The sequence below is a fragment of the Haliotis rubra genome, unplaced genomic scaffold (assembly GCF_003918875.1).
Source record: "Haliotis rubra isolate DU_JTF1 unplaced genomic scaffold, ASM391887v1 Scf1051, whole genome shotgun sequence".
NCBI classification, from domain to species: domain Eukaryota; kingdom Metazoa; phylum Mollusca; class Gastropoda; order Lepetellida; family Haliotidae; genus Haliotis; species Haliotis rubra.
In genome coordinates this window covers 270,425-291,315 of record NW_025764950.1, presented here as the reverse complement: position 1 = coordinate 291,315, position 20,891 = coordinate 270,425, and the positions used below count along the sequence as shown (strand labels likewise).

At 37.7% G+C, this 20,891-nt stretch overlaps 1 protein-coding gene and 1 long non-coding RNA gene across 2 annotated transcripts; both read left to right on the top strand.

The window, feature by feature from the left end:
* Nucleotides 1–208: 208 nt before the first annotated feature.
* Nucleotides 209–10,361, top strand: LOC124276572. The gene is made up of 6 exons (XM_046712219.1): nucleotides 209–684; nucleotides 3,117–3,298; nucleotides 6,511–6,630; nucleotides 8,119–8,190; nucleotides 9,020–9,085; nucleotides 9,876–10,361. Exons 1-6 carry the CDS (start codon nucleotides 209–211, stop codon nucleotides 9,938–9,940), a joined length of 981 nt encoding a protein of 326 aa, XP_046568175.1. The 3' UTR covers nucleotides 9,941–10,361.
* A 5,279-nt stretch (nucleotides 10,362–15,640) lies between these two features.
* On the top strand, nucleotides 15,641–17,811 carry LOC124276539. Its single transcript, XR_006898559.1, has 2 exons — nucleotides 15,641–16,851; nucleotides 17,397–17,811. It is a non-coding gene; the product is annotated as an uncharacterized LOC124276539 (long non-coding RNA).
* Nucleotides 17,812–20,891: the final 3,080 nt, after the last annotated feature.

The window sequence follows — 20,891 nt, the reverse complement described above, 5'->3', positions numbered from 1 at the left end:
TTTTGCATGTTGTTTCTGAGTGTGGTTGTGTTCGGGTTATGTTGTCAATGTTATCAGATAAATTAATTTGACAGTCACTAAAGGTTATGTATTCTTTGAATATTTACCTTTCAGTAACATGTCGGCAAAAATTGCTATCGAAATTGATAAAGATATTACACTGAAAATACTTGTTGCTTATTTTTTTGTGAGGAGTATAGTTAAGAATATGAAACTTCAGACTCAAAGATACAACTCTGCTGTCTCGAAAGAAGTTACAAAGAACGTTCGCAAGTTTACAACCGTGACCTTCAACTCTATATATGGCTTAGTGCACGAGAAGGAGCTCATGAAGAAGGAATCATTTGAGTTATCTCTAGCAAGGATAGAGAAGGAACGATCTCGCCTCTGTATTCCTGATTCCTTGAGCATGAACAATGAGAAGTATAAACATGTTGTCCGTGCTTTCCTCTCCTCTGTGGCAGCAACAGAGTTTGTTAGTGATGAAAACGATGAAACGTTATGGTTTTTGACTCACAAACAGTTCCGTATCCTGACAGGGAACATTGATTTCACTGATGTGCATGTGCATGCCGTCCCTGCCAGAGGTGGTCGCGTCCTGTCTCTCACCGTATGCCAGCGTTTACAGAAACTTGGACGAACATTGCTCATTTCTGACGATGACAAACTGATCGAACGTGCAAGGTAATGTTTAAAAACAATTCTTACGTATTAAATGTTATTTTGAAAGCAGAACATTTCGTCAACGACAATACACAGGTATGGATACTACCATTACAATCACACACACACACACGCATATATATATATATATATATTCTGAGAAGAATGGGGATAATGAATTATCGATGTTAACTGAAACGACAAAACCCATTACACTGTTGTGTACAATTCACACTATATTGTGAGTATGCGTTCACTTGATGCCGCATTGAGCAGTATTACTGCTCTATAACGCAACCTGTAAACAACGATGTATGATGTTGTTTGTAAACAATCGAGTGTGCATCAGACACTGCAGTGATTGATACTATAAGGATGAGAAGCCGGAGGTCTTTCATAAAAGAAAAGAACATTAAAAGTTGAAAAGACCAAGGGCTTCTGCTAATGATAACGCCCTGAAGAATAGCGTTACCGTTATTACAGCTAAAATGGATAGAATCTTGAAAATAATTCAAACAAACAATGATATCGGTTTTATAGCTTTTACTGCTAACAACAAACAACAGAGGTCATTGACCCACTTTTTACAAATATGGAAACGTCATAGAACAAAACAGATGACGTCACTATTGAGAGTGACGACATTCGACCTTGACCTTTGCCCATACTACCAGCCGCCATGCTTTCAATGCTCAAAAACGTTAGAGCTCCACATGTCTACCATAAAACTTTTTTAAAGCTTAATTGATGCCTTAAATGTTGTAACATATTGACTTACACAATACCGGCAGAAATCAGTGGCCACTGTCTGTTAGCAGCAAGTTGCAGAACAACATTGACTGATCAGAGATCAGGCTCTACGAAATCAAGCTCAAAACGGAAATATCAAGAGTCATCAGAAGATGACAAATCCCTCCGGCCCCAACAAATTTGAAAGAACAAATCTTCTGACAGTTACTTAAAGTCCAACTTGATATATTTTAGACGAAGTCCAAATCGTTTCCATGGAAATCATGAAAATTATAAATGCCAAAAATCTGCAAATACCAAAAGGCACCACTTCAAGATCTGTCTGATATATCTGCCAAGTCTTGTAGAACATCGACTGCAATTAGCTGGTCTTCATTAACCCATGCATGTCGTAAGAGTCGACTAACGGATCGGATGGTCAGGCGCGAATCCCAATTTATGTTCATGCTGTTGATCACTGGATTGTCTGGTCCACATTTGACTACTTACAGACCGCTGCGATACAGCTGGAATATTGTTGAGTGGGGCGTTAATCAACTCTCCAACCAAACGTTATACAGCCAACAGACGCTAATGTTAAAACTGGGGTAACTTGGTCCAGTGTGATTTTCCAGTCCAGTCCAGATTCTTTGTGCACTACCTGGACTGACGTAGTCGTCTCAGGCAACATCAAAATGAATTGGAGACCTCACTGTCAGATTTGATTGTGGATCGATTATGGTGTAATTATTTAAGGAACCCGGATCCATGGTGTAATTATTGAAGGAACCTGGATCCATATTGTGGAAGGAAGGGTCACTATCAGGAAAATATTCTGACAACCTTTGTTGTCCTGGTTGCAAAGCGAGTTGGTCCACATTCTAGGGGTGTCACGATACACCAATCTCACGATACGATACGTATCACGATTTTAAGGTCACGATACGATACGTATCGCGATACATACTTTTCGCACCTTTTCATAGCAATACCTTACCGGCAACGTACGCGTTCGCTGATTGGTCCGTCAAAATAGTCTAGCCAATCACAAAAGCTTTTAGTTTCCAACCTATTTTTTAAGTAATGCTAGCTACATCTATTTATCGGAGCTGTCTCGTATAATTTTAGTATCAAGACTTTGTAGGAGATGGATATAGCAGAAAAATTTGAATCGATAAAGTTTTAAAATAGGAATCGATACACGCAAGCATGTATCGCGTATCGTATCGTCAGTAAAAATGTATCGATGCATCGATACATTCGCGTATCGCGACACCCCTACCACATTCTAAAAGATGTCTAGGACATACATATCTAATTAGACAATTTTGAAAGTTAATTAATTCAATGCATGTCCCCATCCCTTCCTTTGGGCGATAAAATATAAATACTATGTTTAGTGTGAGTGAGTGAATTAAAATTTAAAGTTACATCGGCAGTATTTCAACAATATAGTGACTAAGGAAGCTGTAAATTTATGAAGTTAGCTAGTATACTTACCTGTCGGCAAGGGACAGTAAAAAAACTAAATTATCACAGAAATATATTTAAAACTAGCAATCAAATCTAAAATATCTTAACTATACATGACAATACAATAAAGATTGTCAACCACTGACAGTAGATCACCATACTAGAGACCATGTGGACTTATTAATATTTAGTGTAAACTACAAGGGTAGACAGAGATGCCGTAATATGAATACCTATATTTTTTCTTACAGAAATCACAAAATTGTTTGCAAGACTTTCAGCGACCTTGGACAAGAAGATCTGGCAGCTGAAGGAAACGGTTTCCTTTGCCTTGTTATATATGAAGGTGGAGAACATTGCTCATCTCAGGTTCCACACCTTCCCCAGCTGTTGGCCGCTGCACAAAGGCGCTGGGTTTTCCATAGACACAAAGGTAGTTGTAAGCAGCTTGCTTCAACTCTGTTTGCTAAGTGCCAGTTGTGTAAATCGATTCTCATGCTGTTGATCGCTGGATTGTGTGATCCAGACTCGATTATTTACAGACGGCAGTAATATAGCTGGGATATTGCTGAGTGCAGCGTTAAACAAAAAAACCAAGAGTTAAAAAAGTGTGAACAGTCGAGTCTGGACCAGACAATCCAGTGAATGTCACTATAAGAGATGGAGCATATCTTCATTAATCAAAGTGCAATAGTGTTGATACCAGGTGTTCGCGAGAAGGTGAACGTATCCTGCCCCACCAGTGGCACCCATCCTAACCATATGCCAGTCAGTTGTTCACCTGAAACATTACGGGAACGTATGGTTCAAGTCAAAATAGGGAATTGCATCGGACATAAGTTTTGTCACTGGTGCATCCAATTTGGAATGCGACAAGTGTATCTGAGAAGTTTATATCTGATCATGCAAAGTTTAGAACTGAGAACAGATTTACATATTGCTTAAGAGAGATGTCTGTATGATTAAATTTTATGTTACTTATATTTACAAACGGCAATGTAAGACACTATCAACAAACGACTTTGACAGGTTTTGCTAATCGAATATGTCAGTTTCCAGGATAGTTGGGGGATTAAGATTTGCAAGGAAGCAGACATGTTACCCATTAAAGGAAAAAATAAATCAGAACATATTTGCTAATTCAAAAGTAAAAAAGCCTTAGAATAGTTCCTAGTTTGTGATTGTAGATGGAATTTTCTTCAGATCAACTTATACTCACTCTATAGCATAGGTTTGGCTAGAGAGAATGTAAATTTTGTTCCAGGATCGCCTGAGGATGAAAATGTGCAAAAAAACGAACATTTTATGGCCCGTTCAAAGACAATGTTTGATTGTGATATGTAAAATCTAAAATTCTAATATTTTACCAGTCAGTTGTTCACCTGAAACATAACATATGGTTCAAGTCAAAATAGGGAATTGCATCGGACATAACAAAACAAAACAAAAACGAACAGCGAAAAAAATACGAAATCCTTGGCAAAAAAAACACAAAAATGTCTTAGAACAAAACCAAACAAGAAAACAAAGAACCAAGAAAAACGAAACAAAAAAAACAAAACACACAAACAAAGATATACAATAAACACAAAAGCAGAACAACAATGTCAAAGCAAATTAACATATTGTCTACACTTTGTTGTATTTCTGTAGTCAGCCTTCCATCCGATAATCAGGCATTGCTGCCCGACCAAAAGTATGAAAGTTTCGACATCTTTCTGATGATGTCCTAAAACAGGGGATGCTTAATGTGTGTATGTGGTGTTGACATAACTAGGTACTAATTCCAGATTGTTTATCGAGACCGCCGTTGGCGATACTGAAAACTAACATGAAGCTACATTCATAAAACATTACAATTGCGACGTATAGTGAAGCACTGTAGTAGGTGCATAGCTGTGGAATATTAGTTTTGTGAGTGACGTAATTCTTTCCATAAGGGCAATTTGATTTAGTGACCTTCTGAAAAGATATCTTTTAAGTTTATCAACATTTCTCAACATTCAGAAAATGTCACTTGTATTAATGGCTATTTATCTCAATGGCAACCCCGCAGCAATGTAAGATGAGAATGACCCCCTAAATATTGTATTTACATAGTTGTGTACTGTGCCAATCTCAGGCGAGATATTATAACAGCAACTTAACACATATTGCATTGGAATCTTCAACTTTATTCCTTAGAGCGGGTAAAAAACTGTAAAACAATAAAAAAATCCGTAAATCTCTTCTACATAACAAAGGTCGTATTCCTCATAGATAACCACCTTTTAGCGCTTAAATCTACATGTAATAGACAATGTATAAATTACAACTCTTTTATGGACGCTTCAAACCAGCATGTCGAACAAATGGAGCGCATACCAATTAAGAAATTACTCAGTTGCATTAAATATTACATTCCCTTGTTACTAATACATTTGCCACTGTTTACACCAACCTGATAAAGTTGTTTACGTATAATTGCTATGAAACTGAAATGCGATATCAACGCATACCTAAATCGATACAAGCAAGGGTGAAGGTCACACAATAATAAACCAATATTGAGCATATTTGGATGGGCAAATTGTATTTCATGCATTTATACACAATCAAAAACTTTTCTAATCATTCAAATGTACTACTTACTGTATGCAAGCCATACGTTTTTGACTCTTTTACACGCATTTGGGAGATTCCCTCCCAAAACGAAACCCGATAAGACCATGTAGTCTTAAACAGAGGTTTTAAAACAAACTAACATACGGAAAAAAAACGAAACGTACGTAAAAGGAGAAAAAAGACCAGAAATTAGAATGTGCAACAGAACAATTTGTGTTGTAAGCTGTGGCCCACTGCGAGGAGATCTGTTTGACACTTGAAGAAAAGATTTGTTAGGCAACAGTTCCAGAAACTGGACAATTGATAACAAGCATTGTCACTAAGGTGACATAATCCCCCGCCGCAAATTATCAAATCAAACTTAAAAAGTAATAAAAGTTTAGATGTCAGCAAAAACACGACTAGTCAACCTCTCTTCTTATCTTGCTCCTTAGTTGTTCAAACACACAAATATTTTGAAGACTGACTTTGACCTTGACATGAATGTCATAGTGAATGAAATATGCAAAAGTGGTACTAAAGAAATTGCTTATTCAAAAACATTCAAGGAAAGTCTTGAAAGTCTGTGAAGAAAATCCAGTGAATTCAGGTTAACATGCTGAAATCTTCAAAGTGTCGCAGTGACCTTGAAAATTAAGTGAAGGTCACCAAAATTGACTGGGCCCTGCACCTTGATTAGACACGGCTTGGTGTCAAATATGAAAAACATCCAGTAAATGGTTCTTGAGATCTCGCTAACCATCTTAACATGCAGGTTAACATACAGAAATCTTCAAATTGTCTCTGTGACCTTGACAATTACGTGAAGGTCACCACAATCGACTGGGCCCTGCGCCTTATCTGGATAAAGCATAGGGTCAAATATGAAGAAAATCCAGTAAATGGTTCTTGAGGCGCGCTAAACGCGCGGCGGGGGATAATAATCCAGACATTCTTGAGTGGGATGACATTCAATAAAGACCTTGACTTTCATTGCTGCAGCCAAATATTTGTATTGCCTATTGTGAATGTTTATGTTATGTTTCAATGGTATGCTTACAGAAAACCTAACAAAACTTCCTGACGAGATGGTAGACACAAGGGGCCTGTATCAGAGGAGGACTCCCTGCATGCAGATTGAGAAAAGTCTGCCGGATATTGAAGCCGTGCTTTTGCAAGAAGGTGAGTGCTTGGGTTAGAAATTTGTTCTAACACTGTAGTGCCCGTGGAGGGAAAGAACAAAAGTTTGGTTTGTGATAAGGCTTTTATGTTTTCACTGGTTGCATTCGTCCCTGATTCTGTGTCATTTGTTTTCCACACATTTAAATATCACTATTCATGAAACATGCCGTTGCATTGACAGGCTAAAAAGAAATCAAATTATTTCCAAAGAGTTTTCCAGAAGCAAAGGCTTATGCCAATTTGAAGAGAAGACTCAAAGAGCTTTCAGAAAGGGGCAATGCTGTCCTTTCATACATTGCAAAGTCTCTCCCTGTTACTACTAATATGGACATGAAGTGCATGAGGTTATTATGGACGTGTGTTTGATCAGACAGGGAAGTCCAGCAGCTATTATTTCGGTTGTGACAGACATGTCTGAAAATATGAAACTTCAGACTCAAAGATACAACTCTGCTGTCTCGAAAGAAGTTACAAAGAACGTTCGTACGTTTACCACCGTTACCTTCAACTCTATATATGGCTTAGTGCACGAGAAGGAGTTCATGTCGGAGGAATCATTTGAGTCATCTCTAGCAAGGATAGAGAAGGAACGATCTCGCCTCTCTATTCCTGATCCCTTGAGCATGAACAATGAGAAGTATAAACATGTTGTCCGTGCTTTTCTCTCTTCTGTGGCAGCAACAGAGTTCGTTAGTGATGAAACGTTATGTTATGTGACTCATAAACAGTTCTGTATCTTGACAGATATGCACTAACCCATATATAGAGTTGAAGGTCACGATTCTCATGCTGTTGATCGCTGGATTGTGTGATCCACACTCGATTATCTACAGACGGCAGTAATATAGCTGGAATATTGCTGAGTGCAGCGTTAAACAAAAAAACCAAGAGTTAAAAAAGTGTGAACAGTCGAATCTGGACCAGACAATCCAGTGAATGACACTATAATACATGGAGCATATCTTTATGAATCACTGTGCAATAGTGTAGATACCAGGTGTTCGCGAGAAGGTGAGCGTATCCTGCCCCACCAGTGGCTCCCATCCTAACCATATGCCAGTCAGTTGTTGACCTGAAACATTACGGGAATGCAATTTTGAATGCAACAACGGTATCTGAGAAGTGTACATCTGATCATGCAAAGTTTAGAACTGAGAACAGCTTTACGTACTGCTTAAGAGAGATGTCTGTATGATTAAATTTTATGTTACTTATATTTACAAACGGCAATGTAAGACACTATCAACAAACGATTTATAACAGGTTTTGCTAATCGAATATGTCAGTTTCCAGGATAGTTGGGGGGATTAAGATTTGCAAGGAAGCAGACATGATACCCATTAAAGAATAAAATAAATCAGAACATTTTTGCTAATTCAGAAGTTAAAAAGCCTTAGAATAGTTCCTAGTTTGTGACTGTATATGGAATTTTCTTCAGATCAACTTATACTCACTATGTTGCCTGAGAGAATATACCTTTTGTTCCAGGATCGCTTGAAGTTGAATATGTGCAACAAACGTACCATGATGTGACCCTTTCAAAGACAATGTTGAATATTGGTATGTAAGATCAGAATAATTCTAATAGGTGTATCAAGTGGCAACCTACTTTCATTAAGACTGACATGTACACACGAACCATTTGTGAGCGAGTGAGTGAGTTTAGTTTACTCAGCAATATTCCAGCTGTGTGGCAGCAGTCTGGTGAACCATGTCTGTGTTTACAGCTGGAAAAAAAAGCTTGAAAGGGCAAATGTATCAAATAACAATGAAAAACGACTTTCGATTCAGGCGATAGAAACCTCCTCGTCTTTCTTAAGACAATTGTTCTTTCTGGTTGGGCACTTTGTGCTTTACGTGCAGTTTACGGCAGTGTAGCATGCGCAAAAAGTCATGTATATTCTAAAATATTCCATTGTACGACTTGGTTAAGACAGGGCTGTATCCCCACGCCATTGTTATTCTCCCTTTTTATTAATGATTTAGTCAAGTGGACTGAATGTAGAAGCTATACAGGAACGCAACTATACCATGACCTCACAGAGCTGACGATATTACTTGTCATAGAAGCATTGATAAAAGTCTGCAAGATATTAGTATGATCACCCAATGAAAATCAAACAAATACAAACTCCTCACTTACACCTTTACTTTTAACTTTTCATTTTTGTGTGGAAGCTGTGTTGAATACAAGAAACAGAACTACAGGTATCTTTTGAGAACTTGCAAGGTTGGACATGATTATCAAAAGAATCATAGCATATATGCTAATTCAAAAGAAAATGTGTCCAAGAATAGTTTCTAGTCAGTGATTAAAGATGGATTTTTTCTCAGATCAACTCATTATGTAGCGAAGGTTTGGCTAGAAAGAATGTACGATTTGTTCCAGGGTGTCACAAGGAAGAAGATGTACAGCAACGCAAACGTTTATCTTTGATAACAAGGCCTGATTATGGTATGTCAGATCATAATAATTCTAAAGTTTTCAAATTTGTGTGTTTGGAGCTGGAAAAAGCTATATAACATGGCAAATATCAAGTGACAGTGAGATCTTATTTTTCAGTAAGTGAGTATGTGAGTTTAGTTTTACGCCGCACTCACCAATATTCAAGCTATATGGCGGCAGTGTGTAAATAATCGAGTCTGGACCAGACAACCCAGGGATCAACAGCATGAGCATCGATCTACTCAACTGGGAACCGATGACATGTGTCAACCAAGTCAGCAAGCCTGACCTCCCGATCTCGTTAGTCGCCTCTTACGACAAGCATGGGTTACTGAAGGCCAATTCTAACCCCCACCTTCACGTTTTTTTGGTCAGTAACACTGACATGTACACGCAAGTATAAAGTTAAAAAACAAGCAACAGAAACATTTCCTGTCAAGTAACATTTATGAAAGATGTCTGCTAAATGAGTGAATGAAAAACGTCAACTTTGAAACATTCCATCTATCACCTATTGTCCGTCAAGATCGCTGGCGGTCATAACAGCTACTGCCATACTTCAATACCAGTTGCTGTGTGTTCCACCTTCGTTCATTATTATCATACAGCAAGTTCTAGAATTTTCTATATGTTTCCTATATTGTTCATGTTTATACAATTATTAATAGTAACTATTATCTCATAATTCAGTAACTTTTAAATGAAAATGTTTAATAAAAGATTTGTGGGAAATGTAATTTTAGGTAATATAAAATGATGTGTGTGTGTTTATCTTTATGCACCTGATGGACAATGGAAGAAGTGAAAAGGAAACGACAGGTAGAACAAGTGGTACTGTTGACGACAGCAGGAGGGACGTTCTGAGAGTGTTATGTATTGGGATGAAGCAGTTGGAAGAGTAATATAGGTATAGGAAAGAAGAGCTGCGACTTGAACAGGATCGTAAACTCAAACGAGAAAAGGTTGAACATGGCGACACAAGTTACTTGCAGAATTTTAGTGGATGGCTTGCTAGTAAGCTTCCATGGTAGCTTAACATAACAGCCAACAAAGGTTAAGTGAAAGAGTATAGTTTCACTGATTTTACATGATTCGTGCATCACTGTTCATTCGTTCATCACTGTTTTGTTTTACTTTAACACCCACAGACACACATTGAAACTGTGAGGCAGACAATTCAGTTCGGTGAGTGTCATAAGTTGTTTGACGGAGACAACAACTTTTAAGTTCCCAGGAAATGTGTTAATTTAGAAAAGAGGAAGACATTTCTAACTTTAACAACATCAGTGACGGAACTGGTGACTATTGAATTTCTCTATTTTGACATGTACCACATATTCTTTGAAAGTGCCATATTGCCTTGGCTCACACACACACCTGTTGTTACTTGCTTCCTTGTTTGTTTAACATTGCAATCTGCAATATTACAGCTATGTGGTGGTGGTCTGTAAATAATACGGGCTTCTTGCCTCTAGGCAGGAGACCTATTGTAATCGTTCGGATTATTATTATTATAATTTATTATTCCGCCGATTTTTATACCAAACCGAACTCCTAAACCAATGCATAACTTACAAAAATCACGCGCACCGATGTGTAGATATTCCCCTTAAAAATCTCTAGGCTCTTGGCCCAATAGCAAAGGGGCGATAATTCAGAATTAATTCCAGAATTTCAACGTTTGACAGCAAATATCTCAAGAACTAATTGTTCCGACACTTCCAAATTTCTTGTACAGATGCACAATCGAATACCCAACTATTTTGCCCGGACGGGTCAAGTCGCTAAAACGTACCGTTTGGCAGTGATTTTTGATTTCAGCTTTTCTGAGTAGTTTGCTCCCAAAATGTGCAAATTGCCAGTATGGTAGATGATGTCCTGGCGATTCCAGAACACTGAGTGTTTTGAACGTAGACCCACGAACAACTGAGATATAGCCTTTTAAAGAGGGAACTATTTCTTCTCCGGAACTACTTAAAAGGTACATCACCCCCGTGACCCCGGCTGTATTTGGAAGATCCGTTCGCCTGTCAAAACACGTTTTGGACGATGATATCTAGCCCTCAGATACAATAGATAGAAAGTAAAGCCAAGGAGACCTCATCGTTGCCCGCAACTATATTTTTACCTTATCTTCATGGAAAATAAATTTCATTGGTCAACACCTGGGAGGGTGAAAACTGAAAAACTATTACCCGCTGCAACGGTAACCGCCAAACACTCCGCCGAGAAGCTGTATCGCTAACAATTGTATGACGTCATGATATGACGCATGCAGTACACGGTGTTTGAAAACATTTCGATTAGCTGTTTTTTAGATCATTATGTACACATTTAGTTGACCGACTTTCACTGCTTTATTTAAACTATTTTACACATTGAATCGTTTGCACACTCAACTTAAACATAATAAACTAATTTTACAGCAGTTTTAATCTTGTCAGAATATGTTTCACTGATATGAAAAATCCAGACGAGAGGCAGACGCCATTTTGTTTACATGTCATATAGTCCATAGTGATCATATCGATCTTCAAAATAAAATAAAATGATATTTTGTACATTAAACATGGCGGTAAGATAAATACGTTGAATGCTTCTCCCTCGGGTAATACGGTCTAACATACGTCTGTTTGCAGCAGTGTCACCGGCTCGGGTAACACTACCACAAAGAGGCGTACATCAGACTGTATTACAATCGAGAGAAGCATACAACTGGACTGGACTTGACATCATGAAACCGTCTCTGTGGTGTAGTGGTGAGAGCGGAACGTCGCGGGTTCGATACCAGGCGGCGTCATACTAAAATATGTTAAAATATTGTACTTGTTGTTCCCGGCCTGATGCTTGGCATTAAGGGGTACAACAAGGACTGGTCGGCTCGGAGTCAGTATAATGTGTCTGAGTGAAGTATGTGAGCTTAACTGTGGCATGGTACCTCAGTGAGCTAGCGCTAAAAAAACAGCTAAAGTCTGGGCTAGCACAAGCAGCCAAACATACAAACGCATGCATGTGGTCATATGAGCGAAATATTCTTAAAGAACAAATACACTTTTTTAACTATTACATATGAATAATTTGTGGTTAGTCCTGTGCAGAACACCAAATTCATTCTTAGATATTTTGTGGTTAAGTACTACCGAGCGATTAAACGTTGCCAAAAAGTCGCCTGCTTCACTCTCGCCCGCCAACGAAACCACAGAAAAGTTACGTAACTCTGTCGCCAGACCACTGCAGTGACGTCATATGAGGAAAGATTTTCAGTTAGTTGTATATAAAGTGTGTAGCAAGCTTGTCATTTTGATGATTTCTCGACATCATCGAAGACATGCTGAATCGTTACATTGTCGTCAGTTGCTCCTAGGGGTTGGATGATGGTGTCACCATGCAGAGATTTCCACAAGACCCCGCAGTTCGTGCTAAATTGGTGTGAAGCGAGCGTTGTGGAAGCCTGAAACGATATCTTACTTGTGTTCAGATTGCTGTAAGGAAGTTAAAGAATCAAAATTACTTACTAGTTGTAGTAAAATATGTATAACATTGATGACCATAAAGATTTTCCATGACACAACTTGTAACATAATGATTTCTTCCTCGGAAGCAAGGTTGTGGTCGAAGTAACAATAATACTGTAAGTAGAATTATGTTGACACCCACCTCGCTTCCACGAAAGAAATTGCTATGTTATACGCTATGTCATGCAAAATCCTTTTGGCCATCAATCAAATACATATTTTACTACCGGTAGAAAGTAGTTTTGATTTTGTAACTCGGTGAAAACAAACCTAAATAGCATTTATCCTCAGACTGGCGGATGTTCGCGACAGGCCGCTGCCATTTTTTAAACTCGTAAAGTCACAGGCTAAAGTCTGTTAGAATTAATGAGATTATGGTCTGTTATCATCAAGTTAGAAAATCAAAATTACTTTCTACTCGTAGTTAAATATTAATTGAATCATGACCAAAAGGATTTTGCATGACACAACTTATAACATAACGATTTCTTCCACGGAAGCGAGGTGGGGGTCGAAGTCATAATACTGCGCGATAAATTTCTTGCTACATTCATGTGGTTACTGTCCACTTACCAGTATGTAGATACTAGTCAATGTACGTCTTTATATTTGGTCTTATAATCCTAATTAGTTTATTATCATACTTGTATGCATTGTGAAACTAAATAAAAAGCAGACGATCTGCTGATACTTGAATTTATAACAGGACTGTAATTTCTAGACGTTTTATAGTTTGCCAATGTGAATCATAATTCGCACACACGCCCTAGTGTATGTTGTCTGTCTCATTACACTTCACGACGAAAACAATGATTCTGTTGAATGCTACGACAAATGAATAGAAACAAAACGCAAATATTAAAATTAAAACCGATTTAAGTTATAGGAACAATTTCAGGCTATTACCTTGTTCAAGGAATGTATCCATCAATATCCACAAAAACGAGTGATATGCCATTCATCTGCAGCTGTTCCAAGTGATGTGGCTTTTAACAGTCTCATATACGAAAAAGTGACATATCGTTTCAGGTATTTCACATTCGCGTATAGTCTCATTGGTCACCCAAGATAGCACACCTGGCAACTGATTGCATAATGTCCGCCATTCTTTAAAAAAAATAATTTAGTTGTTAGCCAATAATGAGCAATCAATCAATGTATTGGCGGTTTATCCTTTGAAAGAAGGACGTTTTTTTCGCAGACACAGACACGACAGAGTGTATTCGGTATAGATTAGTAAATCTACATACACAAACACTACCTTTTGACAAATCCGCTGTGTAAGATAAAAGTAATTAATCAATCAGCGTGTTATCGGTTAATCCTTTGATCGATGTTTATAATGTTGAGTATTTACTCCACACACACGAAATGCCAAATGGGAACCTTTGTCGGTTACTCTAAGGAGTGTTACCACTAATTATACCTGTTATAAATTCATTAACTGACCATCAAGTGAATGATGACGAATAACGTGAAGGTTAACACCACCTAACACAGGTTACAACAAAGGAGTATTTTTAATTGCATGTGAAAGGTTATGGGCCGACGCTATTTTGAGAATACAAACAGAACTTCATTGTTGCATAAGAAATACATATAAGCATTTGCTGTGTGCTAAAACTGTATGTACCTATTTACCTAAGTAAATTTTCAGATTTTCTAGCAATGGCAATGTAGGGTTGTTTAGTTTACGGATTCAAAGAGATCAATGTCAATTTTTAATATTATACGTAATAGACGTCATATTTTTACTCGACATGATTAAATATCGAGGTAAAAAAACACAGAAATGGGATCAATTTGGATCAGTCATTATATCATCCAGGCATTAGAAAACCTGAAAAAGCCCACTGTGCTTTGATACTTTATTAAAATCAGACAAGAACTACCGAGGATATTTTGAACTAACTGCATCTGATGGGCATCCACCCTTCTTAATGTCGTACTGTGTAGGTTGAAGAAATTAACCGTAACCGTGATGAGCGAGTCTGATCATCATTTTCGCTATGACTAGCGTCTGGCTAGAACAAATAAGGCCTAGCGACGCCGAACGATTTTGACAGAATCGTCTATGAAAAAATGTTGTAACTCGGAAACTAGGCAAAGTAGGAGACAGAAATAAATGACAGTAGATTGTGAGAACATACAGCTTTCATTTTTCATAACAATTCTCGCGATTTCAGGTTTATACAAACCTGTAAGCAAAATAATTTACCCCCTGAAATGTACATGAATTCTGCATGGGCCCTTATATCTATTCCTCTTATGACGTCACAGAGACGCACCGCTCTGATTGGTTGAAATTTCGTTTGCGGGTGAGAATTTTGCACTGTTGTCAAGAAGGTCGATTTAAGTTAATTAGAGATCGAAATGAGTAGTTTTGATAAGTAATCTTTAAGTGCGACGTTAAACCCCATTTCACCTCACCTCACCAGACATCATGAGTTGATTGTACAATTTTGACTCTATCGTGCGTATACGGTAGATTTGTATCATTGTGTATTTGCGATGTTGTTTCTAAACAAATCGAGTCTGGACCAGACAATCCAGTCACTTTTGTCATCACCATTAGATACTGATTCATATATACATGCTTATGAGGCGATGGGGGTAGCCTAGTGGTTACAGCGTTCACTCGTCACCCCCATCACATGGGTTTGCTTCCCAACAGGGGTACACCGTGTGAAGCCCATTTCCGGCGTCCCCTGCAGTGACATGGCTGGAATTTTGCTGACAAAATATTTAAAAAAATTGGCTTGATTCTTCAATATAATATACTTTGTTTGATGTATGAATTATATTTCTTTTGTGTACAAAATGTATGGTTACTTATAAATTTCACCTTATTGTTTTATCTTTAATAGTTTTATTGCAACCTGGTAAGAGCTACAACACTCAGTGTGTAGAAAATCTGTAAGTGCATTGCATTGTGGTACAATACAATTTGACTGTTATGCATTGGTTTCTCTCCTGCTCTGAATATATGCAAACAGTGGACATAAGCAGCTAAAACCAATTGCCTCTTGAAATCTACCGAGGAAACATGAAGCAGGAACCTGATTTTGACTGATCAATGGATTGGTCTCCATGTCCAACGATTCATGTGCAATTGCCGCCTTTGATGTTAAGATTTGGACACATGAAGATCCGATTCGTTACGTCTGTTATATCACAAACGTCAATGTCAGTATCATCTTGGTAAACGTCAGTATTTATTCGTAGATGTTAGTACATTCTCGTAGATGATGGTCTTTTCTACATAGATGAAGGTATCAGTATGTAGAAGGAAATTGTTATCAATGTAGTTCCGGGTCGCTTTTATGTAACCCTATTAGACTTTGTCACTAATATGTCCATATCATTGTATGAATTTCACACTGTGATGTTTGTACATGAGTTTTGTGGATAAACACTTGAGAAAACACATTACGAATGTAAAGCTTCCAGGATTGATTTAAATCCATTGTGCTTGTTATGAACATATATATTCATAGTTATCTTACCCCACACTTATATGTCGTTTTCCAACTGGCTGAGCGCTTTTCTATTATTTTCAATGTACCCCGCTTACAAGCTAGTAGACAGTTTCTACGTTACCCGCTGGAGATGCCGAAGAGGGGGAATTTGTTTCTTCGTGTTAGTAAAAATTTATCTCGAATAATTGAGCCCCGTATGATGTTTGGAAAATACCGATATTTTGCGAATGCAAATCAATGGAAGGGAGATAACCCTAAATGTGTTTTTCTTGTCTGTCCTTGTCGGTATTGGCTAACTTTCTCTGGTACTCCTTATTATACTCCAATACCCGTGCTTCAAACAGTTCAAAATTAACATTGAGATGTTCGGTATGATAAATACGTTGTTCACTAGTCCCTTGGGCACATGGGTTAGTGTACTCAACCCATGTACCCCTCGTGATCAGTGAACAACTTATAATTTTAGTACATCCGAGTATATGTAGGTGTTTCCTACCTAGATGCAGGTATCATCGATGTGGAAGTAAACTGTCATCTATGCAGTTGTTTCTGTGTTATGAACTTTTTAGACTGTGGCACTAATATATTTCCATGTTAGTGTATGACCTTCAGACAGACAGATTGTATGACCTTCACACTGTGATGTTTGTACATGAGTTTTGAATCGTTGCATTGTTTAAAACCCACTGTCCATGCTATTCTAAAATATATCACTAACAGATTTTCTAAGACAACTTTATTTGCTTTATAGCGTTTTGAATACATTAACACACTTGCAATTGTCAATATAGTTGGTTTTTTGTGTGTTTTTTTTATTGGTTCCAAGCCGTGATACGAAGGCTTAAAGTAATACGGCTACATGATGTACAGGTGAGATATTTTTGTTTCAATATATTTATAAATATGCATAATTCATTAGATAGATAATGCACAGATGTACAGGTGAGATATTTTTGTATTAATATATTTATAAACATGCATAATTCATTAAATAGATACTGTACAGATAATGTCAGGTGCACGTCAATACAGTTTGAGTCATCTAAATACTGGGGAGAAAAGGCTCCATTTATGATGGGAATTATTTATTTTATTATTTTTTGCTGATATATGTTTTTCCACAAAGAATATTTCTTTTAGAGTTTTTATATATATAGTTAGATTTGGAAGCATATTTTTAATACTGCATAAGTGAATATGTCTCTTTGCAGCAATGATGATGTGATTTAGTAATCTATTTTCATGTTGAGTACCAAACCAAATCATGTTTTTTTGATAATTGCAATAGATGTGGATAACAATTGTTAAGCCAAAATGTTTGAGTAGGAATTGTCAATATAGTTTGCTCCCATTAATAACACAAACGAAGTCGTATCAAAACTCCGTGATCACGCATTTCTTCTGTATGCCAGTGAATGAGTAAATCTTCAGGAGTATTACACATATTCGTAGCTTAAAACATCAGGTTATCCATTATCACAATAATCAGTAAAAAATGACATTCAAAATTCAAAATCTAGATCTTATCATACAATTTAATTTCCTTTAGATATGTTAAGCTTAAATAGTTAAAAACGGCATAGTAAGGCCCAACATTTGTGTGAACAGTATAAACATCATTGGCAAAGGGGCGAAACGTCCACATAATCCAAGGAACGCTGTTTGAGAGTAGCAGTGCAGTAGCAAGGAATACATAGAGGGGGGTCTTCTCACTTGTATAAAAGAGAGTGAGTATAATGGCTGAGTCCAATAAGTCTTCTCGGATCACCGCTTCATCTTGACGATACAGATCAGTAAGTGCATGATACCCTATGAAGGTTTTATGGCGTTGTCTTGAAGGACACATAACATATACATATTGTTGTTACAGCCAGCAGTTATGCAAAAAGGGGATAGTGCTGGTATGATTTTCGAGTCCAGATATTTCTTTTACAAATGAAACTATGATTTTAGATATTTACAAGCAACAATAATTTGATTGAAGGCAGACAACTGCCTTTGTTATTTATAGCCTTTAGCTTCTGTTTGTTTTCTGAGACAATAACCAGCCGCCTCCCTGCACAGAATATCACGTGTTGTTCGTATTGTGTATTGGAATGCTATTGGTATTTCATAAACCAAGGTGATCAGAGAATCACAGTCAAGCATGTCCTGCTTGCCTGTATTGATTCATCACAAGGGATAAATATTTCTGTGCAAAAACAGTAAAGGATCTTTTTAGCAATGTTAATAATCATTGAATTATTGGATTTTTAAACGAAATTGAACCAACTGATAAATTTTGATTTATTTGTTTTGTATATAGATGCATATCTTATTATATTTTATTATTGGTTGTTAAATTAGCAACTTAGATTGTTAGTGGCGGTATCCTCAAGGGAGGTTGAAGTACCGTAAAATTATTGTCCTCCTGAGAGGATACGTAAGTCCCAAAACATTCGAAGTAAATTTTACTCAAGTTTTTATTATAGTAGTATTGTCATTTTAATTTACGGCTAAATTTGCCTACAACCACCAGCAGCTGAGGGGATGGTGTAAATCCAACTAGGGTACATGCAGGTAGCAAGGGCACTGTAAGTCCCCATGGTCCCTAGTGTGGTGATGTACCTTCAGTTGTTGGCGATCTATAGCCTGTTTTTCTATTGTATCGTCTTCTATACTATTTTAGATTTAATTACTAGTTATAAAGTTATATTTGTGATAGTCTAGTTGTTTTATTGTCTTTCGTTGACATATATTGATCATTTAAACTTAATTATAAATCTATAACTTGATTTAGTTACGATATGGCTGAAATATTGCCAATATGACTTAAAATCTTAACTTGCTGACTCACTCATTAACTAGGATCAACGAAGCTTGATCTCCGACGACAAGCTCAGTTTGCTTGGATCCATCTCGCCCGAAATCTTGTTCGCTTTTGTTATTGATTTTTTAAAAATAAACAATTTACACATCAAAGACCGTTACTTGATTCCTCTTAAACGTTTTCTGTACCAGTCTGTGTCATTGTAGTGGTGTAGTGGTTAGAGCGTCCACCCGGAGAGCGGAAAGTCGTGGGTTCGATCCCCAGCCGCGTCATACCAAAAGACGATAAAATATGGTACTTGTTGTTCCCTACCTGGCGCTCGGCATTAATGGGTACAACAATAACTGGTCTGCTCGGAGTCATTATAATGTGTCTGAGTGGGGTATTCGTGCTTCACTGCGGCATGGTATCTCAGTGAGCTAGCACTATAAAACCAGCTTAAGTCTGGGCTAGTACAAACAGCTGCACATACACATACACACGCATACACGTCGTCATATGAGCGAAATATTCTTAACTACGACATTAAACCCCATTTCACCTCACCTCACCTCATATGCCAGCGGTAACATGGACTTCATGTCAACACATACTATGATTCTAAATTTACCCTAGTTACAAAACTCAAATGCAACTTGACTCGTCTGTACGTTACATGTGTGAATAACGTGCATTATGGATAATAATTTATAATAATAAGGTAATTTATATTGCACTGACTTCCATGGCGTAAGGGCATGTACTAAGCGCCTACAACATCATGAACATTATTACCCTGGATAACCCAAGCCAAGGCGCTTGAAGGTTAATTGTCATATGAGATCCCACCGGGTACCCATTTTCTGCTGGGTGAACTTAACTAAGAACAAACTCACTTGCCTGAGGGGAAGACCACACGTATCATATGCGTCACGTGTGCTTCGACAGAAGTCCTAAAAGCTCTCAGGAGTCAAGCTGCCTTTCATGGTTGCCCATTCAAGGACAGCGTTGTTTAAAATCAACTGATTTGTGACCGGGCTCTGTGCACAAGACCACACACCGCCTCTGGATATATATAAGCAGGGACTTTCAGCAAAAACAAAACCTATAAAATAACGACACTCACACAGGCACGCAGCACGCACACGCACGATTATAATACGGACGACTCTATCTTGATATATCCCAGAAAACAGAAAACACTGTAAAGTCTTGTATTACCTTGGACTTTCATTAATTAATGTATCACAATGCGTCAAATAGTTGACATTGATGCCATCAAATTCTAAGTGTTCACACAGAATTGGGGAGGTGGGGTAGCCTAGTGGTTAGAGCACGCCAAAGACCCGGGTTCGATTCCTCACAGGAGTATAATATGTGAAGCCCATGGAGAACTCGTTGATTCTCTGCTTCCATGACATCTTCTTAATTAATTAATAAATAAACCAGCAGGGGCTCAATACGGAATCTGGGATGCAATACGGAATTTGACCACGTCATCCGTATTGCACCCATGTATTACTATCCTACGTTTATATGGGTATCTGATAAAGTTTGAAAGGCATTCTCGAAGTTGTTGGGCCAATAATGAAGCATACGGCTTGATGGTTTCCACGCTTGTAAACGGTGTAAGAAACCTCACCGAAAGGTTGCTCTATGCAATAAGTAAGAACTTGTTTCCATCAATTTGTATACTTTATTACAGAAGTAGATATCCTTCCTATGTGTTTGTGTCGAGTTACTGTGTAAGGAATACTGTGATAATTCCCCCGGAGCCTATATTATGTGATATTATATGAGAGCTTCACTCAATATATTTTTCACTGCAAGCGTTTATCTGGCGTTCCCTTCCCTTGGCTCCCTAACAACAACGAGCGTACAGACATACTGTAAAGCTTTAAAGCTGGGGATGACTACATTTTTTCAGAAACATTAATTATATTAAGTTTAAAAAGGTCGCTTTCTATACGAGAGGACGGCGATTCAAGTCAACGATTAGTTCCCTGCTGACCGGCTAAACAGCATTATCAGTG